At 37.4% G+C, this 20,771-nt stretch overlaps 1 protein-coding gene across 1 annotated transcript in view; it reads left to right on the top strand.

The window, feature by feature from the left end:
* ZMYM2 (zinc finger MYM-type containing 2) overlaps positions 1–20,771 on the top strand; it is a 94,509-nt gene that overhangs the window by 27,936 nt on the left and 45,802 nt on the right. Inside the window, exons 6-10 of the mRNA XM_054164568.1 lie at positions 1,990–2,275; positions 6,788–6,953; positions 7,794–8,006; positions 19,284–19,434; positions 20,203–20,318. Coding sequence (XP_054020543.1) covers positions 1,990–2,275; positions 6,788–6,953; positions 7,794–8,006; positions 19,284–19,434; positions 20,203–20,318 — 932 coding nt within the window. The remainder of the gene's footprint in view (positions 1–1,989; positions 2,276–6,787; positions 6,954–7,793; positions 8,007–19,283; positions 19,435–20,202; positions 20,319–20,771) is intronic.

The raw sequence follows: 20,771 nt of genomic DNA, 5'->3' as shown, positions 1-20,771 counted from the left end.
CATTCCAATGGCTAACAACTCTTTCTGTTAAGAACTTTCTCCTCACCTCAAGCCTAAATTTCCCCTGCCGTAGTTTGAGACTGTGTCCTCTTACTCTGGTGCTGGTTGCCTGGGAGAAGAGACCACCCCCCACCTCTAGTAGTATAGAAAAGAGACCACCCCCCACCTCTAGTGGAAGAGGGCACACAAACCATGTGTATTTTTCTGCTTCCTCTGCCCTTTTTAGTCCTCCCCTCTTCATTCCAGCTCTTTGCTTTACCCTCAAGCATTACAACGGGTAAATTTCCAGCTTGTCTTGCATGTTTGAGAAATAGGATATCCTTGAGAGCTGCAGTAACACTGGGAAGTGATTTCCTACTTTCTAAGGAGTGTACATTTTTTGGTGCCATAACATGAGCTCTTGGAACTTTGTCTCTAAAATAAATTTTAAAACTATGCATCAGAATATGTTGCTAATAAAACCCTCTTAGGGAAAGAGACGACTTTATAAAGTAGTATAAGGGAAGGGTGCCTTCTATTTAGTGAATGATTGTGGACTAAGATAATGTCTCTTAAGCAATAAGGTATGGACAGTTGCAGATGTCAGGTTAAGATTTTTGCTATCTGAAGTTACAGAATTCAAAATATTCTTCCCTGGTTTTGTTTATTAATGCTAGTTGTAATAAGACTCCAGGAATACCCAGAGTTACTGCAGTAAGACAGTCAAAGCTTTAATATTTTTATTTAGTTCATGTTAAATGTTGTGTTTAATCTTTACTTAGAAGTAGTTGCACAAGTACTATTTATGCAAGTGTTGACTCTTCAGTAAATAAGAGTAAAGTACTGTTTGAGATGCTGGGAATAAAAAGGTAAGTCTGAAGTGCTGTGACAGTGCTTGGGATGTCTGACACACTATTGAAAATGTGCTGAAGGAATATATCATTCCTGGCATTTTTCAGAACGTCAGTGTTCCTAAATTCTGGAGATAGTTATTTAAAATGAAATCTTAAATTCCAGAGGAAAGTCTAGAAATAACATTTTATTGGGGGATTCCCCCCAAGGATTATATAGTCTGCTCCAAACCAAGATACTGAGTATGTGATTTAACAGATGCATGCAGACTTTCGAGGTGTGCTTCTCTTGGAAACAGTTCTACCAGTTGTGCAAGTTACTCTGGGATGCTATGCTGCAAAAGAATGGGCAAAGATGACTTTGTGCCATAGTAGTCCAAAAATACAGATGGAAGGCTAGAGAGTCTGGATTACAGTGGCATGAATTTATGTGCTGCCAGAATTTAATGAACTATTATTTTCTCAGTTCATTGATTTCTGCTGGGGAAGACTTGGAAATCTGATGACTTTGCCGGTTTGCACATTTAGTATTCATTGCATTGAAAAGGTTGTTGAGAAAAACAGGAACTCTTACAGGAGTCGGTAACAGATGCAGATTCCAGATGAAGAGCTTTGCTCTGACTGCAGTGCTGTTTGCTGCAGGCTGGACCAGGAAAAGGAGTATGGAGAACATCAATTCTAGGGCTTTTCACTGAGGCTGGATGTGCATGATGCTTATTAAAGCTATGGTACTAGTGAAAATCTCATATTCTTTCGCATTTGCAACATTTGCATCTCAGGCTTTAGAAACTGCATGTTCTCTGTTGGTCTTTATTTTTAATTGCAGTTTTGTTTGTCTGAAGATAACAATTGCCAATTTACAAACCCAGTTCAAGTGAACTGAGGTCTGCAAAACTTGTCAGTAGATGCAGGATGGGGCCAGCCTGAAATTTGTTCATGTTCTGAGGCTTTGTAACGATGGAGAGTGGTACCGTCAAGCACTGCTTTACTTTAAGTGTAAATTTCTGAAATATGAGCTTTCTTCTGTGAATTTTTAGTTCCAACAGAAAAATGATTTCATGATCATACCCATGAATATTATTCTCTATATATGTACATGTCTGTTCACTTTTATGTATGTTTGTTGTTGTTTGTTTGTTTTTGTTTTTTTTTCTTCAAGATTCTTGGATATCCCAGTCAGCTTCCTTCCCTAGGAATCAGAAGCAACCAGGTGTGGATTCCTTGTCACCTGTAGCATCACTTCCTAAACAGATTTTCCAGCCTTCTGCCCAGCAGCAGCCTTCTAAACAGGTTAAAGTCACATGTGCAAACTGCAAAAAGCCTTTGCAAAAGGGACAGACTGCCTATCAGCGAAAAGGATCTGCTCACCTTTTTTGTTCTACTACCTGCCTCTCATCATTCTCACACAAACCCACTCCAAAGAAACTTTGTGTTATGTGCAGAAAGTAAGGGATTTTTAAAACATTTTGATTCATATTAGCGGCTAAATCCAGTAATACTTGAGATTCTCATACACGTATGATAACTGCTTTGTTAATGTTCCAAATATGACTATATATTGTGTCACTTTGATGTTGTTTGGAAATGTTGAATTCACTCTGTCTGCTACAACAACAAAAAATTTACCAGCTTTTGAATTTGAAGTGTGGCAGATTATTTCTCTGAAAGCCAATACATGAAAAATTACTGATTAAAAAAATAATATATGCTAGATGTCCAAGTAAGGTTTATACCATGACAAGATACTCTTTATACCTCAAGTTCTTCATCAGAAAAGCAGACCATGTGTTGTACAGAAACTCTTCCTTGTGATTGATGAAGATATAAAGTCATGAGGCTTTAAAAGGAGAAATTGGTACTTGCAGGAAGCTGGAAGAAATTTGGGAGCTCTTCTGCTGTTGGTAGTGTAGTGTAGGGAGAAGAGAAGCATTAGACTTTCCTCATAGTTTGGGGCAGCTATGATGACTTTTGAAGCGAAAGATATGTTAAATGGGCAGCAAAGAGTAAGTGACAAGCACAATTAGAGGCTTATTTTAAATTACTGGTTAGGTTCATTAATTCCCAAACTTAAAATTGCCAAAGATGACTTCCATAATTGTACTCTTGTAGTGTTAGGCATATAAAATAGCTGTATTGTATGTCTTCTTTCAGTGTACTGAGATCTTTGCACATATTCACTGCCCACCCTGCAGTGACACTAGTTAAACAATGCATTTTCGCTGAACTTCAGTGTGCTGTGTGGTGAACTAGTGGCTTTTCTTCAGATGTAAGCTACTGATCTGAATATATTTTTTTTAATTCCCTATTTTACTGAAACTCAGTAAAAGTAAACTCTAGAAAGTATTGCTGTCCTGTCTATGCATTGTTTGGTACACTGAAAGTCTGGCACATTTAGCTTTTAAAAAAACCACCTATTTTCTCAGCCCTTGTCTCAGTAGAGCTGTCTGCCCTTTCTGTTGGCTTGTATGTGTTTATACACTGGTTTGTTTGGGTGGTTTTTTATAAGTAATCTTGCGACTACCATATTTAGTTACCTGTATTACATAGAATGATGAAGATTGGATTAATCTTATTTATGCCCAAAATCTTAAACTCATGGGTAAATGTCTGCTGTCTTGTAACTTTAGAGATTGTAAGAGGGTACATACAAACCAGTCCTAAATGAAAAGACTCCATTTTTTGGATGAGGAAAATATTTATTGCTTTGGGGGCTTACTCAATTATTTCCTTAGCGTATCTGATTTATAGAGAACCTTTGTGAAGTCACCTTTGGCAGTTTTTGAGGTGATGTTGATCTTTGCTCTTCCACTAGTATGCAGTTGCTTGCTCAATCACAGTTAAATAGAGGGCAGCATTCACATGAAATTGTTCCTCTGTAGTTTGGCTTTGTTGTGAAGCCAAATCTTAGTCAGCCTTCTTTTGCTTTATTGCTATAGCTTTGTTACCTGACAGTAGGAAGTGAGATACTCTTTGCTCCATACATGTTTTTATGTTCTCTTTCTACTAAAAGAGACAACATTGTCAGATAGCAGTTCTGGATTTTGCTAAAGTTCCTATATTCTTTCACTGCAGCTCTTTAGTGTAGGTTGGATAGATGGTGATGATACTTTACAGGTCAGACTTTAATAGGTAATGCTTAGATTTTGTTTAAATATGTAGGTTATTTTAAGTGGAAAAAATTGAAGCCAACAATAACTTCTTTAAAAAGTCAGAATTCTTACATATGTTATCATACACCACTTCCAGCAATTTTCTGAACCTTTGTAACCACGTGAATACTGTAGGATTTATTATAAGAAGGAAGGTATTTTCCTTAGTGTTTATAGTTTTTGTTGGCTGGTGTTAATCTTTTTGACTTCACCTTTGTCCCCTTTGATACAAGTTAATATGTGCTTTGATATAAGTTAATCGTGTTTATGAGTTGTGGTGTAAGCTCCTCAGGGCAGGAGTTCTGGCTTTGTTTTGCATTATTGAAGTGATAACGCTCCCCAACACAAATCCTTGCTAGCTTGCCAAAGGGGAAGCCAAAATCTGGTTTTCCTTTGCTGCAAGAAGACAAGTTCATTTTGAAGGGTGCCTGTCTAGGGAAGTGTACAACATTTTCCTAACATTTTCAGCTCGTTCTTGTCTTAAGGTTTCTAGGTACGAGTGTCGGCTCCAACTGGCAATCCATTGTGATGTCAGTAGATGAAGATTTTGTCCAATACTATTTCTTCCCTCCATAACTTTATAAAACAAACAACCAACCCCCCCCCCAAAAAAAAAAAAAAAAGGCAAGGCAAAGGAGGAGACTTTTATTTCTGTACTGCTTCTGATTTGTGATATGTGATAGCTAGGGATTAAAATTCAAGTGAGTTCCCTGGTGAGTGAAAAAGGGGCAACATTGTGCCCATTTTAAAAAAGGATAAAAAGGAGAGCCCTGGGAACTACTGACCTGTGCAGCCTCACCTCAGTGCCTGGGAAGATCATGAAATAGAGACTATTAGAAGCTATGCTAAGGCACATGGAGGACAGGGAGGTGATTCTAGACAGCCACCAAGGGCAAGTCTTGTCTGACCAACCTTGTCATCTTCTGTGATGGTGATTGCATCAGTGGAAAAGGGAGGACCTATAGATATCATCTGTCTGGATTTTTGTAAAGCCTTTGATCCCCCACAACATCCTTCTCACCAAATTGGAGTTACAGATTTGACGGATGGAGTGTACAGTGGACAAAGAATTGTTTGAATGGTTGGATCCTGAGGGTAGTGGTCAAGAGCTCAGTGTCCAGATTGAGGTTGTGGCAAGGGGCATCACACAGGAGTCCTTACTGGAACCACTGCTGTTTAGTATCTTTATCAGTGAGACAGGCAGTGGGTTCAAGTGCACCCTCAGCAAGTTTGTAGATGACACCAAGCTGATTGAATGGGGGGGATTGACATGCCTGAGGGATGGGATTCTATCTAGAGGGACCTTCATAAGCTCAAGGTGTGGGTCTGTGGAACTTAATGAGGTTGATGGCCAAGTGCAAGGTCCTTTGAGTCAGGGCAATCCTTGATATCAGTACCAGCGAGGGTATAATGGGAGATGGCAGCCCTGTGGAAAAACACTTGCTAGATGAAATGCTGGATGACTTCTTGCAGGATTTATTTAGGTATGGAAGTCCATTTGCCTGAAGGGTTTTTAACTGAATATTTTCAAGGAGTTCTGTTTTTAGAAGAGGAATTTAGACTTTGGGAAATGTCACTGGCAATTCTCTCAACCTGGAGAAGAGAAAGCTCCAAGGAGACTGTAAAGTGGCTTTCAGTAATTAAAAGAGGCCTAGAAGGAAGATGGGGACAGCCTTTTTTTTTTTTTTTCCAAGGACATTGGGTAATGGTTTTAATCTATCTACCCTAAATCTACCTTCTTTATAAGGAAGCCTTTTTTTTTTTTTATGGGGATGGTGAAACATTGGAACAGGCTACCCAGAGGAGGTGGTACATGTCCCATCCCTGGAAACACAGAGTGTCAGGTTGGATGGGGCTTTTGAAGAACCTGGTCGTGAAGATGGTCCCTGCTTATGGCAGAGAAGTTGGACTAGATGACCTTTAAAGGTCCTTTCCAACCCAAACCATTCTATGATTCTTTGAGTGAAGCCGCCTTAGAAATTACCTCAGAAGCTAGGGAGAACTGATGACAAAGGTGCAATGCCAAGCATGGTTTCAGCAACTTTGCAGCATGTGCAGCATACAATTGAGAATCAAGCAAGTCTAGAATTAATTTCAGTGAAAAAACAGTTGTCTGGTTAAAAGGTTTGTTCTGTTTCAGATTCATTTTATTGATGGTGATGTGTCTGATTTAACACATTACATTGGTGTGATTTTTGAATGAGAAAGATTCTAGGCAAGTTTGAGGTAGAATTTTTAGCATTTGGTTGTACTTTGGAGAAAACCTTCTCTATTCCTCTCATTATCCTGAGATTAATACTGGAAATGGTGGAGAGATATACAAATGAAGACCATTTCTTCTGTATAAAGAAAAAACCACCTCCTTCTACAAATCTGAATTTTTCATATGAAACACAAATACAGCATTTGTGTAAAGTGGCAAAAGGGCTAGTTCAAGTGTGCTTTGGGGTTTTTTTGTGTAAGATTGTGTTTGTCACAGCTGGAAACTAATGGTGTGCTAACATCAATTCTGAAAACAGAGGGAAAAAATAACCACCACACCCCCACCCCCACCCCCCCAAAAAAATTGTATGCAGGGAAGATATGGTACTTGTATTATTCTCAGTAGCAAAAAACGCTCTTAAACTTGGTGTTTTGCATGGAACAGCTATATATGCACAAACCAGATTTGAAGTGGAAGCATTAAAAGAAAGAATAAATGTACTATATGAGAATGTACTATAAGAATAAGGTACTGTATGTTCTTGTTGAAATACATGCTGTACTTGTAGGCAAGCACACTACAGGTTTGGTTTTTTTGTCTTTCAGGGATATAACAACAATGAAAGGTACCATTGTTGCTCAAGTTGATTCAAGTGAGTCTTTCCAGGAGTTTTGTAGTACATCATGCTTATCCTTCTATGAAGATAAACAGAGTCCCTCAAAAGGAGCTTTGAATAAATCAAGATGCACTATCTGTGGTAAACTAACTGAGGTCTGCCTGACTTTTTGTTTCTCCCCTCTCTTCTCTCTTTCCCAATAATGATAATATGAATGACTTAGATTCTGAAATAAGAAAACTGAAAATAAGGACATTTGAAATACGATTCAGTGTTTTCATATGCAGTGAGATACTAAGGTATGCTGGCTTAATATTCATGGAGAAAGAATTCTAAAAGGTTACTATCTGGGGATTGTTTCAGAAATGAAGTGCTGTTTTCAGGTATCTTGTTGCTACTGTCAACTATTTTATTAGGTGTAGAATCTTGTAATTATAACCCATGTCTCACACATAGAAGAATTGCTACTGAAAAAAGTCAGGACTTATTCTTTACTTCTTTTCATGTATGTTTTGAAAGATTATGCAACTATTTTGAGAGATACATAGAATATACATAAATTCTCATGAATATATTAATTTAAGCCTGCTGTAATTCAGGCTACTACTTTACACAGCATATGTCTCTGGCCAGTCTTTCTATGCCACATTGTTAGCATGTAAATTGAATATTTTGTAAAACTGCATGAATTGACCTTCTGCTCTAATAGTACAGTTGTTACATTCTTCCCTATCTGATCTTTGCTTCTAGGATACAACAGCAAATGGGCCCAAGATTTATTTTTTTTCCCCTAGAACTTGGGAGGCAACAGAAACACCTATTTCTGTTTCTGTATTTCATGATCATTTCAAACATACCTGCTCTTAAATAGTGAGCTAGTATGATCTGGTTTTAGTTACTTTACATCAGTGTAAGAGTTCTGCCTTGTCTAGTAGTTTCAGGCAACTTTGTGCTTGTGTGCTGATGGGATACTTTTTTTTGTTCCTATCTTTTAGATTCGTCATGAAGTTAGCTTTAAAAATATGACTCATAAGCTGTGCAGTGACCATTGCTTCAATAGATACAGGATGGCAAATGGTTTAATAATGAACTGCTGCGAGCATTGTGGGGAGTATTTGCCCAGTAAAGGAGCTGGAAACAATATTCTTACTATTGATGGACAGCAGAAGAGATTCTGCTGTCAGAACTGCGTTGGTGAATACAAGCAGGTAATTACTTTTTTACCTATAAATTGAAATTAAACGTTGTTATTCCTTCGATTTATCCTGTTACTCACGATTTTACTTCTCTGTAGAAGTCTTAAGTAACAAAGACTTGTAAAAATAAAAATCATGCCAGCAAGGCCAAACTAGCCAGAATGGACCTTTTACTGCTGGCTTTTTTTGATGTCACTGTATTAACAATAGTTACTTTTTATTAATGAAAAATATAATTGAAAAAAAACCCTCTGGTGTTTAGTTACATTTCTTTCTAATGGTGTATCATGAGTGTATTAGTAGTAAACCTGACACACACAGACTTACTGGTCCTTAAGCAATGTTCATTTTTAGATGTAAAAACTCGCCTGTATGCAGTTGAAATGTGCAAAAATGTGCAGAGCATGCAGATTGGACATTGCTGTGAGAATGGACTTCCTGGTACATGGTGGCTGTGTACCTGCACAGTGTCTCAGCTCTTCCAGTGCACAACACAGGATTTCAGATCTTACTGTTACTTTCACTCTTCCATCTGTTAAACTTCATGCTTTCATATTTATTATTATTTGGTTTATTTTTTTTTAATTTATTCTCGAGACAGTTAACAGTTGTGCTTAAAAATAATTCCAAATCAAGAAATTTGATACTGGGGTCTTGCATATTACAGAGCCAGCTTAGCTCTGAACTAATGCTGGCTGGAAGGTTTAAATGTTAATCACAGCACTTATGGTATAATAGGATAACTCTGAAATAGTAAATATTTTGGGGGAGGATATGAAATTTTGGGATCTTTTTCTTTTGGGTTTTATTACTTGGTACATTCTGCTCCAAGTTTATAGGGACAGCGTTTTGAAAGTACTGTTTTACTAGCAAGAAATTTCTTCACCTGACTGTGAAGTTCACACTTGAATATCTGAATGACCTCAGTGCTGCACATTGCTTTGGATTCTTTCTTCATCCCTTTCTATTTTTAAGAAACCAAATAATGCAAGAGAAAAGGGGAGTGCAGTACTGAGTAGTTTTAAGTTCAGTAATGTTGCATCATGTATGTTTGTATTTTCTCCTTGGACGTTCAGTTTCGGTAGTTTTGGGGATGACTGTGGTTGTGTATATTCTGTGTGCAAACAGCAAATCTGGAAACCTGTGTATGTAAACAGCATCACTGAAAACATAACATAAGCATTATTCTTTTGTCACAGCTATACCAAAAGGGACAGGATAGGTTTCCAAGATACTAAAAGCATAGGCATGCCCAGAAGCCGTGGAAAGACTTGAAGAAACATTGAATACTGTCTGTCGAAGAAACAAAAAGACATGAGATTAACTTTGAACTTGAAACATTCCCACACAACCAGTATAACATGCACTGCACATGGAATTGTGAAGTGATCGTGGAATTTTGAGAGGTCAAATGATAAATGTGTATTGAACTCATAATTGCAGACTGTACTCTCTTTGTTCGGATATTGTTATCACTTTTTTTCTTTGTTTGTTTAGATATGTATTTGAGAGCCAGAAGGATATGGGTAGCAAGTTGTATGTTGCTGTTTGATATGGGGAGGAGGAATAGTTTGCAGTACCAGGAGCCTTCACAAGTAGCTTTGGGTATTGTGCATTATTGTGAGGATCCTTAAAAGAACCTTAAAAATGGATGCACACTGTTTTGGTACATTTAGTTCCAATAGACTTCTAAGCATGTTCTTAATTCTTTTGTGGTTATATTTGTTAGTGAGGAACTATTACAGACTCTGAGAAGCTTAAGTGCTAATGTGCATCTGGTTTGAAGTGGTGATTCAGTAATCCTTACCTGGTAGGTTTCAGATGTTCTTGGGGTGTAAGGTTTTGGGATATTTTTGATACTAAGAGAAACTGAAGCTGTATAATTAGGAGGTCTTTAGTGTATGTTGCAGGTGTCAAAGTTGTTCAGGACACAAATATTTGAGAATATTTAGTTGTCTAGCAGATTTAGTTAAGTTTAAAGTTCCATTTTCATTAAGTGGTGTGGGTTTGTTTTGTTTTGGTTTTTTTTAACTGAATGTTTTCAAGGAGTTCTGCTTTGAAAAAGGGAATTTAGACTTTGGAAAATGTCGCTGAATTCTCTCAGCCTGGAGAAGAGAGGGTCCAAGGAGAACTTAGTGACTTTCGGTACTTAAAAGGAGCCTAGAAGGAAAATGGGGACAGTCTTTTTAGAAAGATCTCTTGAGAGCTGGACTAGATGACACAGGTCCCTTCCAAGTTAATACCATTCTATTGAGTCTGTGAACTCATTGGGCCACAACTGGCAAATTACAGGTTACTTTATTCAGGTGTAACGATGTTTTCTTGGAAATTTTTTGTTAGGCCTTGCTTTTAAAGGAGAGCTGATGAAGGAGAGAATATGGGAGAGTTGCTGTTACATACTGGAATTAAAGTAATGGAGTTACACAGGAAAAGATGATGTATCATTTGATTTCAGCATTATGTTGTTCAACTGATAATTGTGTGTCACATAACAGTTGTGCCAAATGTTTTCTTACAAACAGTTGTAAAATACTTAGGTCTTCCTGGTTTGAGCTTTGTATTAAGCAGTTGCCATTGTAAATGTCAAACACCTATCAATATGCTATACATTGTAGTAGTAATAAATGAAAACTGATTTCTGTTATTTGTACCTATTTACAGACTTTATCCCTTTTTTTATAATAAATATTACACTGGTTTGAACAAATTTTCAGTAAATTATCATGGACAATTTTTTTCCCCTGGAATAAAAAAAATTGGAAGTGGTAGGTAATTAAAATTACTGTGGCTTTCAGAGTGGCCACTGAGTGCAAATTATCACTGCAAAAGGTTCCTTTCCTCTTCTTTAGACTGTTGGTGGGGGTAAGAAACAGTGTTATGCCTGGGATGGGCAGTAGGCTTTTTTTCTGAACTATCTAGGTCACCTTTCAAGGTGATGAATGCACTTAGCTTTCTATATACCTGTTTCAGGACATGGTTTAGAATTGAGACACAAACAAGCTTGAATAATGCATCCAGTGTTTTTTCTTTTCTGAGAGCTGATGGTTGGTGATAGTTCACCTAAAACTTAAGTAATTACAAAGTGTAGGTTTCTTTTGTATTAGAAAGCTATGAAAAATAATTGATTCAAGAATTAAAATTGGACACAGCCTAAATAATGCTCACTGTGGTTATATGCAAGTGCACGATAGTTTCCTGATGGCACAGGAGCGTGGAGCATGGAGACAGCTTAGCACTAGTCAAGCTTTTAAAAAACATAGTAAAACAACACAGTTCTTCTTCCAAAAATGAAACACGCATGACAACTTAGGTGAAACAGCAAAACAACCCCCCTATGGAAAGTGGTTATTTTTTTGTTAAACCTGAAGAAGAATGCTAGTACTAGATCCTAAATTCTTTGCATCTTGTATGGAGATTCAAACTCTTCACTTGTAGAAGGGCAAGAGGGACTTAAAATTACACTACATAAAACAAAGAAACCATTTCTGAACAAGAGTGAGATCATATCTGACAAGGAGATGGCTAAATTGTGTTAAATAATAGTGTTAAGTGAGGAATATTTTCTTTGACTAGGAATTTTATATAATTAAAATGATAGCTTGACTGTGATAAAAATTACATTAGTGGCTAATTTAAAAATTAGTATCTTGTAAGCACATTGAAACAGGCCCCAAATATGCCTGCCATGAAGACATTACTCCAAAGCACATGCATTTGTTGTTTAAATTTTTCTGATACTCTTGCATGTTTTTTGCGTACAAAATTCCTTGACTCCCTTTTCAAGGCAATTGCAGCATTGTGGGTGTCCCAGTTTGTTTTGAGGAACAAGTCCATTCTGTGACTTGTCTTGTGCAACCAACCATACTTTTCAATTTTCAGCTATTCATTTAAGGTAAAATTGAGTCTCTGTACTTTTGAAAATACAGTCTTTAACTGTACTTACTGGCCCGATCAGCACTGCAGCTGCCTGCCCAGAGAGGCTGTGGGGTCTCCTTCCCTGCAGACTTCAAAAAGCTCTCCTGGATGTGTTCCTGTAGAGCCTTCTCTGGTGAACCTGCATTAGTTAGAGAGGTTGGACTAGATCTCTAGAGGTCCCATCCAATCCCATCCAATCTGTGGTTCTGTGAGCTCTAGCAATTTCTTCATAGACTTTTTAATAGCTCTGGATTGGAGTACTGGGTGAATGCAAGCCAAATGAGTACTTTTCTAGTTGGAAAGGATATTTGCAGTGTCTCTTCATCTAGTGAAACTTCTTCAGTACTAAGTAAAAGTACATCTGATTGACTTCTGTGTTTACATGAAGATTTGCTGCTGAACATGCTTTAAGACTAATTAGGTTATGCCATCCCTTTAATCTGTTCACTTACAAGCAATAGAGGAAAAAAAAGCCCCCATAACCAAAAATCTGTCCAGCAGTTTTGCTTCCTTAGTTCTGACTGCTGCTTCTTGTCTAACAGCCGCTTTGGGGAACTCTTAAAACTTGCTTCATCTGCTTTAACTGTACAGTGGTTTAGAAGCCTTTCCTGTATACTGTGATATGCAGATTGGTTCTGTAACTTGAGGTTCATTGCTTGTATATAGACTTTGTATTTAGTCTCACAAAACGTACTGCCACATACTAGGTTAAATCTCATTGAACACTGTGGTAGAATGCTTGTTACCTAGTACTTCAATGGAAACATTGAGGGTTTTCTCCTTTGTCTTGTCCCATGCAGCATTTGTGCTTTTTCTGTGCTTCTTTGTGATCAAGATGCATCTGTCCTTTATGATAGGAAAAGTAACTCCACAATCCGCTGCTTCCTGCCACTCTTACTGCTTTGTAAACCCTCATTTCCATGTGTGGTTGAAGAGTAAATACTGTTGACAAAACCAGTAATCATGAGAGTTGAGGAGCTGCTTTACATAGAAATATTAGAAATACTGATTTTAAAAAAAAAAAAAAAGTTTTTTTAATTTCTGGTCACTTTTAAAGAGAAGTTCTGTGGTTTCAACTAGTTCAAACTAGTTTAATAGTGGAGTCTCTTCCTTGCACGGCAAACCACTTCCGTCTCGTTTCAGGTAATACTTAATTTGGTATTAAGTACTCTGATTAGTACTGGTATCTGGTACTATGTAGACTTCAGGTGGAGATGGCTAGATGCTTTGTACCCTATCTACTGTGGTGAAATAATAGGAATCTTTTATCAACCAAGCAGTAATCATTTCGCCTTTCTTCCTGCTTAATGGTGTGGGGGGCTCTTAGTATTTATGCCTTCAGTTTCTTGCATCTCTGATGCAAATCAAGATCTTCTAGAAAGTATCCTGTGTTCTACCTCTTACTTCTGTTTTCTGGAACCATTTATTTTACAGTTTCTTCTTCAAATATCTGTCTTCAACTGCAGAATTTATTTCTGTTCAAGGAAAAACTTTATGGTGAGCTTTTTCTTATAGACATTGGATTATCATTCATAGCAAGGTTCAGGATGTTATTTTCTCAATATTTTGAAAGGTAAAGTAAGATAGGTACATCAGAGACGTTAAAAACAACGTGGTCCTGAAGAAAAGTGCTTAGGACCATCAAAATTGTGATCTGTGTGGGAAAACAGAATTCTTGAGAAGAAGTGAGGAGATGATATGCCTAGGTATGAGCATTGCTATACCTGGAATAATTGGACAGAGTTGAGGGAAACATGGAGAAAAAGCAAAACTGGAACAGCTGACACATTCAGTTACTGTAAAAGTATCTTGCTTTTATGGCAGGGGTTTTCAGCTCTGCTTTTCTTGAAGGCATGAAGGCAAGTGTCTTGATAGTAGTAACAGAACTGGCAAAAAGAGGGAACTTTGGCAGATGGAGATGCCAAAGGAAAGTTACCAGGTGTGTTACTGATTTGACTGTTCGCAGAGCTTAGCTGATGGACTGTAATCAATTACTTCAGCTTTTGCTCTTACCACTTGGGCTTTGAAGGTGTTACTCATCTTAATATCATTCATTGGAGCCAGGGAAGGGTTTACATTTGTTATTCTTGATGGAGAGATGATTTGGGGGCAGTATTTTGAAAGACTGAAAAAATAATACAGTTTCTTCTTTGCTGTTGCAGATTCTGCTGACATCTGGTTCTTTTCTTAGACGTACGTGTTCCTTCTGGATCCATCTGGACCATCCTTCTTTGAAATAAATCTGAAGTAGTTTAGTTGCTGTTTTCTTGATTGCTTTAATGAATCTCTGTTACCATAGAATTCTATGTATCTTTGCTTTTCTACTTTTAAGAAAATTCTATCTTCTTTACTTTTTGTATTTGAACAGAAGTTCCATCCCAGAATATTCTTTTTGAGAACTTTTCCTGGTATTTATCTTATATCTGATCCGAAACTGTTACTCTGTGAAGCTACCAGAGTGATGCTCTTTGCCCAGATGGAGAGGTCCATACCAATCTGTTTTACCATGGGCCATATGAGTTTATAACTGCAGAGTGTTTCCTTCAACTGCAAACAAGTGTTTAGGCTGCTACATAGGGTTTTAGCCATCAGCTGGTATTCTTGTGTTCTGATTTGACTGGTTAGCACATAGAAGTTGCAGCAAGAATGCATCTTAGGGTGCAGGCGTGTTTATCCTGCTCTCTATCCTGAAGGCACATGAAGCAGATCATACAGCTTTTTTTCAGTCAGGAATAAAAGCCTGTAGCAGAGAGATGCTTAGATTCAAGGCACTGATGGCTTTATTTAAATAATCTTGCACCCAGGAAGTTCAAGAGCAGAACCTTTAGTTAGTTTCAGTTGTAAACAGAAGTGAGACTTAGCTTCTAAAATACCTTTAAATTACAGTGTTGGTCTGATACTTACTTTGGGGCTTGGTCTTTCTTCTTGGTAGGAAGTATACAATAAGAGCTCTAGCCTTCAGCTTTTGTGATCCTTCCAGAAGATGTAAAGGAAAATCAAGATTCCTGTTAAAATAATTGTTGTTGATAATGGCAAGAACAAAAAAATCCTCAGAAACCCTCCAAGTGATTTTTTTCATTTGCAGGGATTGTTTCTGGAATATGTCCAGTTTATCTGTTTTGTCTTGCATCTTGATGGCCACTTCTACGTCATCAGTTTGAGTTAAACACTGTCCTAGTGGACAGAATGGAGTGTCTTTAGAATTAGTAACTTGTAAGAATTTCCAGATCTCAGTAAGTGCTTCATAATCTGCCTTTTCTCACTTGTCTATCATGAGATACCTATTGTGAAGTAGAGGTGATTTCTAGTAGTGGTGTTCTAATGAAATACCAAACAAGTCACGAAAGAATGAATGAGTTTAGAATCAAATACAATAATAGACTTTAGGCTTCTGTATTTTGTTCAGGCTTTAATGCTTTGGAAGAGGTCAAATATGCGAAGAGATCAAGCCAAAATTGGGTCATCTTGGTGGAGAATCTAGATGGCATAGTGATGTAGAAGTGTAATCAGAAAACTTGATGTTGAGCTTTTGCTCAGAGGCCATTTGGTCTTTGTTCTCTAGAAGTTTTGCCTCTGGATTAGCTTAATTTTTTTTTATTGTACTTAGTAACATTCAATACACCTTTCCTTACTAATTTAATAGTGGTTTTACTTAGGTTTTGTTACAGTTTCAGTTCTTAAACTTGCATATATTTTCATAGGACATAGTAGATGTGAATTTTCCAGAAGTTATGCATGAACAGAAAATGCTCGATGCGTTTCTCTGGTGGATTGGTTCTGAGTTAATTCTGTCTTTGGAGGAAAGTTGAAATTGAGACTAGTTTGAGTCTGCAGTTTTAGTCTCTAATCACTTTTACCTACCACTGAAATATCATGGAGAGCACAAGCCATTACTTCACTTGAATAGAAGAAAGTAGCAGGGTCACCTGGAGAAGGTAATCCAGGAGAGTGTCCATTTGACTATTGACTATCTACAAGGATGGGGACTGCAGCTTCTTTGGGCAGCCTGTTGCAGTATTAGCAGGAAAGGACTGTAGCCAGAAAGGTCAAGGGAAGTGATTTCTGTGCCATGCAGGACAAAGTTGGACTAAGAATTCTACAAAATGCATGATGGAAGAGAGAGCCAACAGACACAACTTGAAAACAAAACCCAAGATAGAAGGAAAAGCTTTTTTCCCGTGAGGGTAGTGAAATCCTCCGGAGATGTTTTGGGATGCGTGTCCTTGTAGATGCTCAGTTTTGCCTGAATAAAATCCTGGGCAACCAGCTCTGGACCTGCTTTTATCAGGAGGTTGCACTTGATCTCTGGATGTCTCTTCCAGTCTGCATGATTCTGTAATTCTGAAACAAAGAATGAAGCAGTGATTTATAAATTAGAGAGTCAGGGAGATTTTTGGTTTTGTTCTTGTTCCTTTTTTACTTAGTAGTGAAGATTTTTGTATTCTTTGTTCTGTTTTTCTCTTTACCAGTGAAGTTCTTTTGTCTCTTGCCATGAAGTGCTGATGATACTGACAATGCTTTACATTTTCCCTAATTTCTCTTCTGAACACCAGCTTTTTTGAAGATGGTTAAAATATTCTTTTAAAAGGAACAATGATCTGTTGTAAGAAAATGAGAAGAGCTGTTCTGGTTCAGAGCAGGGATTGAGACTATACAGTGTATGTAAGTTGGCATGCAGGAAGGGGGAATAACTGGGCAGGTACTTGGGATATTTTTCCCTGAATGGTCTCCTAGCTTCTTACTCTCTAGAGATCAGGGGCTCTTTTGAACTTTATGCAATATTCCTGTACACTATTTTTAGCAAGTCTCTTTAATTTGTGCTTTTCCAGTGTGTTTGTGAACACACTAAGCAGCTTTTTCATCCATGACACTCTTCGGTGAGAAATTCTTCTGATCTGTTTATTAGAAGAGCTGACTTCTGTTGTTTGATTTGAAACTTTCTCTGTTGATAGTAATGTGATTTCCTTTAGCTGTTTTTATGAGAAATAAGCAGTTTCTCTATAGTGCCCCACATTATACCATCTTTGATGTTGTCATTATCCTCATAAGCTATCTTTTTCCAACGTCAAACATAGTCTTGCTTTCTAAACAGTGCTCTTTGGACCCCACATATTACTGTAGTTCTTTGTTTTAGTGAATCTTCTGTTTATTTATTCCAGATAGGTATTAATGGAGAAATTATTCTCAAATACTAATTTTCTACAAAATGGAATTACTACTGCAGATTCTTAGAGATGAAAGGTACCATGTTCTCAAGAATGAGTAAAAATATAAGTTACTCGAAAACCTTGAGGAAAGAGTCTCTCTGGAAAGCTGACACTTTAGAACAGGAAAACATTACTGGTTTGCATTAGGGCTATCTGAAAATACGCAGGACAGTACAATGTTGGGTTCTCTGATGCTGTCTGTGGAGGAAGCCATCAAGCTATATAGACTTAAAATAAATGTTTGAGACACCTATGTAATTGATGATTAAAACATCCCTGTAAGTATTCATAGAGCTTTTTATGATAGTGTTCATCTCCTTGGTTTTGAGTGGTTGGAATACTCAAAAGTTTGGGAGTGCTGCTAAGAGTAACAAAGAGAAAAGGAGAGGATGATGGTTGTAAAGGTTTTAGAAGCAATAAATTTGAAGAAGCTTCAGGCCTTTTAAGTTTTGGGTTGATTTTTTTTTTTCTTTGCTGATATTCCATCCCCTTCAGTTGTAACAACATACTTTAAAAATATAGAAATGCTCAAACCCTCTTAGTTGCTGTGACAGCAAGAAAATGAGAACTTTACTGTTAATGCTTTTGTTTTTACCCACAGAATCTTCTGCATCCTTGGGAGCGTTTTTTGAAATGTATGTTCTTCACAGTACTGTTAATTTAGGTCCAAGTTTACTAGGTTATTACTAGTTATTAAAGAAAGATTCTTCTTGGTGCTTTTAAGTCTGAAACATCTGGGGTGAAATCAGTATTACAAAGGATGCTTGAAATTCAGAGGTGATGGACATGCTGCTGCACATCACTTTGTGTACATGATCCTTTTTTGATGTCAGTTAAATAATGAGATATTTGAGATGCTGGTTAGCCAAAGCTATTTCTGCTTTCAAGGGGTTCATGTCAAAATGTCTGTTAACACAATGAATCTTTCCCTGTTTGTGCTCTGATCAGCTTACTATAAATAAATCTACTATAACCTGTAGTGTTATCTCTTGAAGTCCTTATGGCCTCAGTTTGATTTGTCCTTTCAGACCTAGACCTTGTGAAAGATTCATTTAGCTGTGCATTGTTTTTTCATTGTATTCCTGAAGCTCTTTGAGGGGTTTGGCAGCATATTTGCATCAGTGCTTTTAAATTCACATTTTGATTTATTCTAGAGATACAAAGGCTACTTGTGCATGCAGACTTTTTAGTGGTTGCTGTCCATTAGCCCTGTTTCAAGAAGTTAAGTGCTTTTTAAATTGTTCCTCTGAACAAAATGAAATACCTATGAAACATGCTTTGCCTTTCCTTCTCCCTTCAGACCCTGAAGAGAGGAGGTGGAGGTAGTACCACAAATCATTCCCCAACAGAAGGGAAGAAATATTAATTCCGAAGTGTCAATAGGATATTTTCTAGTACTTAGTAAGTAGAGAGTATACCTGATAGGAGACTCATTGGTGTTCTGATGAAGAATTCTGTGATCACTGTCACGGCCATAACCTCTTTCTATGGACAAAGAAGGTGCCTGGACTGTTTCTGGTTCTTGTTTTGTTTTGTTTTTCTGAAGCTTGCTTTATAGTGCTTGAGATACTTGTCTAACACGATGTGTTTAATATAGCTAGTAGGTCTGATCGGTGGATTTTGTGGGTTTTAATGTTGGTGTTTCTGCTTGGAGCAACTTTTCTGTGCTTTTGTAGAATGTTTGTTCCCTTCTTTGGAGATCTGTTGCTTGGCTGACTGCTGTGTTGCAAGATACCGGTTGAGTTCTGTTACCAGGCTCATGGAGTTTGAGTTCTTCATTGCATCCAATAAGCAGCATAGAAACTCTGTAGCGTTTCCTTTTGATGGAGGACTGGAATTAGGAGACTTATAAAGTCAGAGGTTCTCTCAGTGGTGCTGTTGGCAAGGAAGTGTGTTCCTAACTAAAACATCATAATGTTTAGGGGTTTGTCTTTACACAGAAGTTTAGCTTTAGGCAGCTTTCCTACCAAGGACTAGAGATGCAACCATAATGCTACAAGTGCTCTTGAGAGGATGGATGATCGTGAGATTCAGTTTATATAGGAAGGTCCTGGTGTGGATGCAAATTGAGGAAGTAATTTTTTTTGTTTGTTACACCATAATTTAAAAGCAAAAGGCAAACATAGCTTTTAACTAATGCATTGTTTTGCTTCGTTTTATGTTGTAGAAATATGGCAAATTAACATCTTGTAGTGGCTGCAGGGCCCAGTGCAGGTTTTTTGACATGATTCAGTGCGTAGGATGTAATGGATCTATGGAGCCATACTGCTCAACTGCATGCATGAACACACACAAATCAAAATATGCAAAATCACAAAGTAAGTGAAAAGGATGATAGATTTCCATCTCTCATAAGAGCAGATTTTTATTTTTTTTGGAAGTTAGAACACTGGGGTTGGTGGTTTCATTTTAGAATTTATCTATGTAGATGTGACTATAGGGTTTGTAAGTTACTGGGGGCAAAAATAAGAAAAAGAAAGTGATCTTACATTCAGTATTAGTAAATGGACCCAGGAAGGATCGTTTTCCCCACTGGTCTTTTTGCTTGGTGTCAGAAATAGTTCTCAACTACCTCAAGGCTTTCTGGGAAAACAATGTTAAGATGTGATGTGCTCTGTGTCATAGAACAATAGTACAGTTTTCATGCATGTGAATTAATACTCTCTTGTCTGTGATCTAACCCCACCCCATTTTATCTCTTCAAGCAACAACTGGAGAAGGATAGAGGTAGTTGTATATGGGTATTCTCTAGGTAAAATTTTCCTCTGGGTGAAGGGATCTGATAACAAACTCCAAATGTGTGTTCTTCAATGCGTTGAGCAGCATAGATCTCAGGTTAGCAAACACAAAGTTGAAAATAGTAAATTTTGTAGAAGGTGCAATTTCATGTTTAATGCTGATCCTAATGGAAGAATTCAGCAAAACCTCTGCAATTTCCTGTGACTTGTAGAAGCTGACTGCAGAGCAGATAACTCTTGGCTTTTTACATTGCAAGGGTGGGAAGAGCTGACCTGTAATCCAGAATTACTGTTTTTTTCACTACTATTTTGTGTTTATTTTGTTTGTAAACTGCCTTTTTCTTTTAGGTATGGGAATTATTTGCCACTTTTGTAAACGAAACTCTTTACCTCAATATCAAGCCACAATTCCTGATGGAAAACTGTACACCTTTTGCAGTTCCAGTTGTGTAGCTAAATTTCAGGTTAGCTGTTGTGTTAAAATTTTCCTCCATAAATCTTTGTGTGCCTGTGTTTGTATTAAGTATTTGCATATTAAGCTAACTTGCCTGTATATCCTTGTTTGTGAGTTTTAATTAACATAGATGCTTCTGGCTCACAATAATTTCATTTTCCAAAGTACTATTCCATAATGATAACACTAGGTGCTACCTTATGTCCAATAATAGCAACCCATTTCTCCTTGATTCTTCAAGAAAACACAAAGCAGTATCAGTGCTCATCTTATTCTTACCACCATAGCCTCTCTATGGTGATGAACCTTGCTGTTTTGCATTGTACTAGACACAGTAACAATTCTCACATTGAATACTGCACTAACAAAAGTGAGTCATGGTGAATAGTGACTGCCTTTGAAATGAAAAGTCAGTTCCAAATCCATTAGAACATTTATGGATAAAACTAGCTGTTTAAATTGT

This window comes from Dryobates pubescens, chromosome 10, assembly GCF_014839835.1.
Source record: "Dryobates pubescens isolate bDryPub1 chromosome 10, bDryPub1.pri, whole genome shotgun sequence".
NCBI classification, from domain to species: domain Eukaryota; kingdom Metazoa; phylum Chordata; class Aves; order Piciformes; family Picidae; genus Dryobates; species Dryobates pubescens.
Note: the sequence above shows the minus strand (reverse complement) of the source record. Positions and strands in the feature narration are given on the sequence as shown.